Source organism: Choristoneura fumiferana, chromosome 19 (genome assembly GCF_025370935.1).
Source record: "Choristoneura fumiferana chromosome 19, NRCan_CFum_1, whole genome shotgun sequence".
Classification (NCBI taxonomy): domain Eukaryota; kingdom Metazoa; phylum Arthropoda; class Insecta; order Lepidoptera; family Tortricidae; genus Choristoneura; species Choristoneura fumiferana.
In genome coordinates, this window is record NC_133490.1 from 1,590,511 (window position 1) to 1,593,838 (window position 3,328).

Here is a 3,328-nt window from a genome sequence, read left to right on the forward strand (position 1 = left end):
AGTTTTTGTTTTTAACTTTGTTTCGAATTTTATGACTCGATTAATTTTAACTTCGCATAATTTTACGTTTCACAGTATGGGCGTCCCTTTCTAATCAGTGCTTCACAAAATTGGGCATTCTGCAATTTAGGTATTTTGAGATCTGGGAATATTGATAAAAAGGTAAAATGCAATTTAGAAGTTATAAGCCCAATACGATTGTGTTCATTATGTTTGAGCACTACATACATACATAATGGTGCCTGTACTGGGAGTCTTTAAATTATTTGTTCATTATGTATTTTATAAACTGACTGACTGTACTTTGGTTAGATAATTAAATTGAAACCATTATTTATATAAACTATCCTTAACTTTAAATACCTGCATATTTTTTTTTTTTTTTTTAATTATAATTGAATTCTTTATAATGCAATAAAACGAAGTTCTAAATTATCTTGTGCATTTGTTTGGTAGGTAAGATTAACAGATTGTACAGTCGAATTACTGAAGGAATATGTGTCAAAAATAAATCTTTCGCACCTTTAAAATTAAACTGAAACAATTCGAAATAAACAATAAATAAAACACTGACTGAACTTTAAAATAAGAAAATTTCGAATTACTTCAGTTAAATTTTAAAGGTCTGTTATATTAAACATCAGGGTTATTATAAAATCAAACAAAGAAATAATTAATTAAATGTTACCATTTATTTCAATTAGCGGAATTGTTTGAACTAAATCAGTCTTTGGTTGTACACCAGTGCACAAATTAAAATTAAAACCAAGTACTAATTAACAGGCGGAGTTGGAGGGGTAGCTTAATCCACTTCCTCCATGCGAGACGCGTCGTCGGCATCACCTTCCAAAGGTGGCACGTCCCCGGTGCTGGGTTCCTCAACCTGGATAGGTTCCTCCTCATCAATGCCAAGACCCAGCTTGATCATTCTGTAGATGCGGGAAGCATGGACCTGGGGCTCATCCAGAGCGAAGCCAGATGACAAAAGAGCAGTCTCGTACAGAAGGATGACCAAGTCCTTGACAGCTTTGTCATTCTTGTCAGCATCAGCCTTCTGTCGCAGAGTCTCTACAATGGAATGGTCAGGGTTGATTTCTAGGTGCTTCTTAGCAGCCATGTAGCCCATGGTTGAAGTGTCACGGAGGGCCTGAGCTTTCATGATACGCTCCATGTTCGCTGACCAACCATACTGAGCTGTGACAATGCAGCATGGAGATTCTACAAGCCTGTTTGAGACCACAACCTTCTCAACTTTGTTGTCAAGGATGTTCTTCATGACTTTGCAGAGACCCTCAAACTTGACTTTGTCCTCCTCGCGCTTCTTCTTCTCCTCCTCATCCTCGGGCAGCTCCAGACCTTCCTTTGTCACGGAGACCAGGGACTTGCCGTCGTATTCCCTCATCTGTTGGACGACATACTCATCAATAGGCTCTGTCATGTAGATGACCTCGAATCCACGCTTCTTGACCCTCTCGACAAAGGAAGAGTTGGCTACTTGGTCACGGTTCTCACCAGTGATGTAGTAAATGTGTTTCTGGTTTTCCTTCATGCGGGAAACATACTCCTTCAGAGAGCACGCCTCATCACCTGACGCTGAAGTGTGGAAGCGGAGCAAGTCAGCCAACTTAGACCTGTTCTGTGTGTCTTCGTGGATACCCAGCTTCAAGTTCTTGCTGAACTGTTCATAATACTTCTTGTAGTTTTCTTTGTCTTCAGCCAGCTCTTCGAATAATTCTAAGCATTTCTTAACCAAATTCTTCCTAATTACTTTGAGGATCTTGTTCTGTTGCAGCATTTCTCGGGAGATATTGAGGGGCAGGTCCTCGGAGTCAACCACACCCTTAACGAAGTTCAGGTACTCGGGGATAAGGTCCTCGCAGTTGTCCATGATGAACACTCTGCGGACATACAGTTTGATGTTGTTCTTGCGCTTCTTGTTCTCAAACAGATCGAAGGGCGCTCTGCGGGGGATGAAGAGGAGGGCACGGAATTCGAGCTGACCTTCCACGGAGAAGTGCTTGACAGCTAGATGATCTTCCCAGTCGTTGGTGAGGGATTTGTAGAAGTCACCATACTCTTCCTGGGTGATGTCATCGGCATTGCGGGTCCAGATAGGCTTGGTCTTGTTGAGCTCCTCATCCTCTGTGTACTTCTCCTTGATAGTCTTCTTCTTCTTCTTCTTGTCCTTGCCATCTTCTTCCTCATCTTCGCCAACGTCTTCGATCTTGGGCTTGTCGTCCTCTTTCTCATCTTTCTTCTCTTCCTCGGCCTCGTCGTCGGACAGTTCCTTCTCACGTTCTTTCTCAACCATCAGTTTGATAGGATAGCCAATGAACTGGGAGTGCTTCTTGACGATTTCCTTGATCTTGCTCTCTTCTAGGTACTCGGAGAGGTCCTCTTTGATGTGGAGAACGATCTTTGTACCACGGCCGAGGGGCTCGCCGACGTCCGAGCGGACCGTGAAAGAACCGCCCGCGGCGGACTCCCACACGTACTGTTCGTCATCATTGTGCTTGGAGTGGACAGTGACGCGGTCAGCTACCAAGTAGCAAGAGTAGAAACCTACACCAAACTGACCGATCATACTGATGTCGGCGCCCGCCTGCAGAGCCTCCATAAACGCCTTGGTTCCAGACTTAGCGATCGTACCCAAGTTGTTCACCAAATCGGCTTTGGTCATGCCGATACCGGTATCAATGAGTGTTAGCGTACCTTCGCTCTTGTTGGGAATAATCTTGATGTAAAGTTCCTTGCCACTGTCAAGCTTCGATGGGTCTGTGAGAGATTCATAACGGATCTTGTCCAGAGCGTCGGAGGAATTTGAAATTAACTCACGAAGGAAGATTTCTTTGTTCGAGTAAAACGTGTTGATGATGAGCGACATGAGCTGGGCGATCTCCGCCTGGAAGGCGAAGGTCTCCACCTCCCCTTGGGTCTGCATTTCTTCAGGCATTTTCTAGTTTTTCACAGAGATTCTTCAAAAATATATTCTCAGGAAACTTGTGCAGTATAAAGGTTGACTCGCCCGGTTTTCACTTAGAATAGAACACGTGTATGAGAGCGCGGTGATTCGCAGTTTCAGTATCGCTTGTAATTTCTTGAATGACGGCGCGGGAAACGTCAACCGGCTTTTATAGTCCGCGCACCGAAGAGCCATCTGTGAGCGAGTAGATTTTTCTAGAGAATTCGCAGGGGAGTCGCAACCTTTGGTTCAGTTTTGAACCGACTTCGTATAACGTATGATGCAATGATGACTAAGATTAAAATATTTCACAAATATTTTAATAGGTTCTAAATAGAGCCTAAATTATGAATAGGAATTAATAAT

The 3,328-nt window shown here is 43.2% G+C and overlaps 1 protein-coding gene across 1 annotated transcript; it reads right to left on the reverse strand.

Moving 5' to 3' along the window:
* Positions 1–670: 670 nt before the first annotated feature.
* On the reverse strand, positions 671–3,113 carry Hsp83 (Heat shock protein 83). The gene has a single exon (XM_074102855.1). The coding sequence runs from the start codon at positions 2,951–2,953 to the stop codon at positions 803–805; it is 2,151 nt and encodes a 716-aa protein (XP_073958956.1). The 5' UTR covers positions 2,954–3,113; the 3' UTR covers positions 671–802.
* Positions 3,114–3,328: the final 215 nt, after the last annotated feature.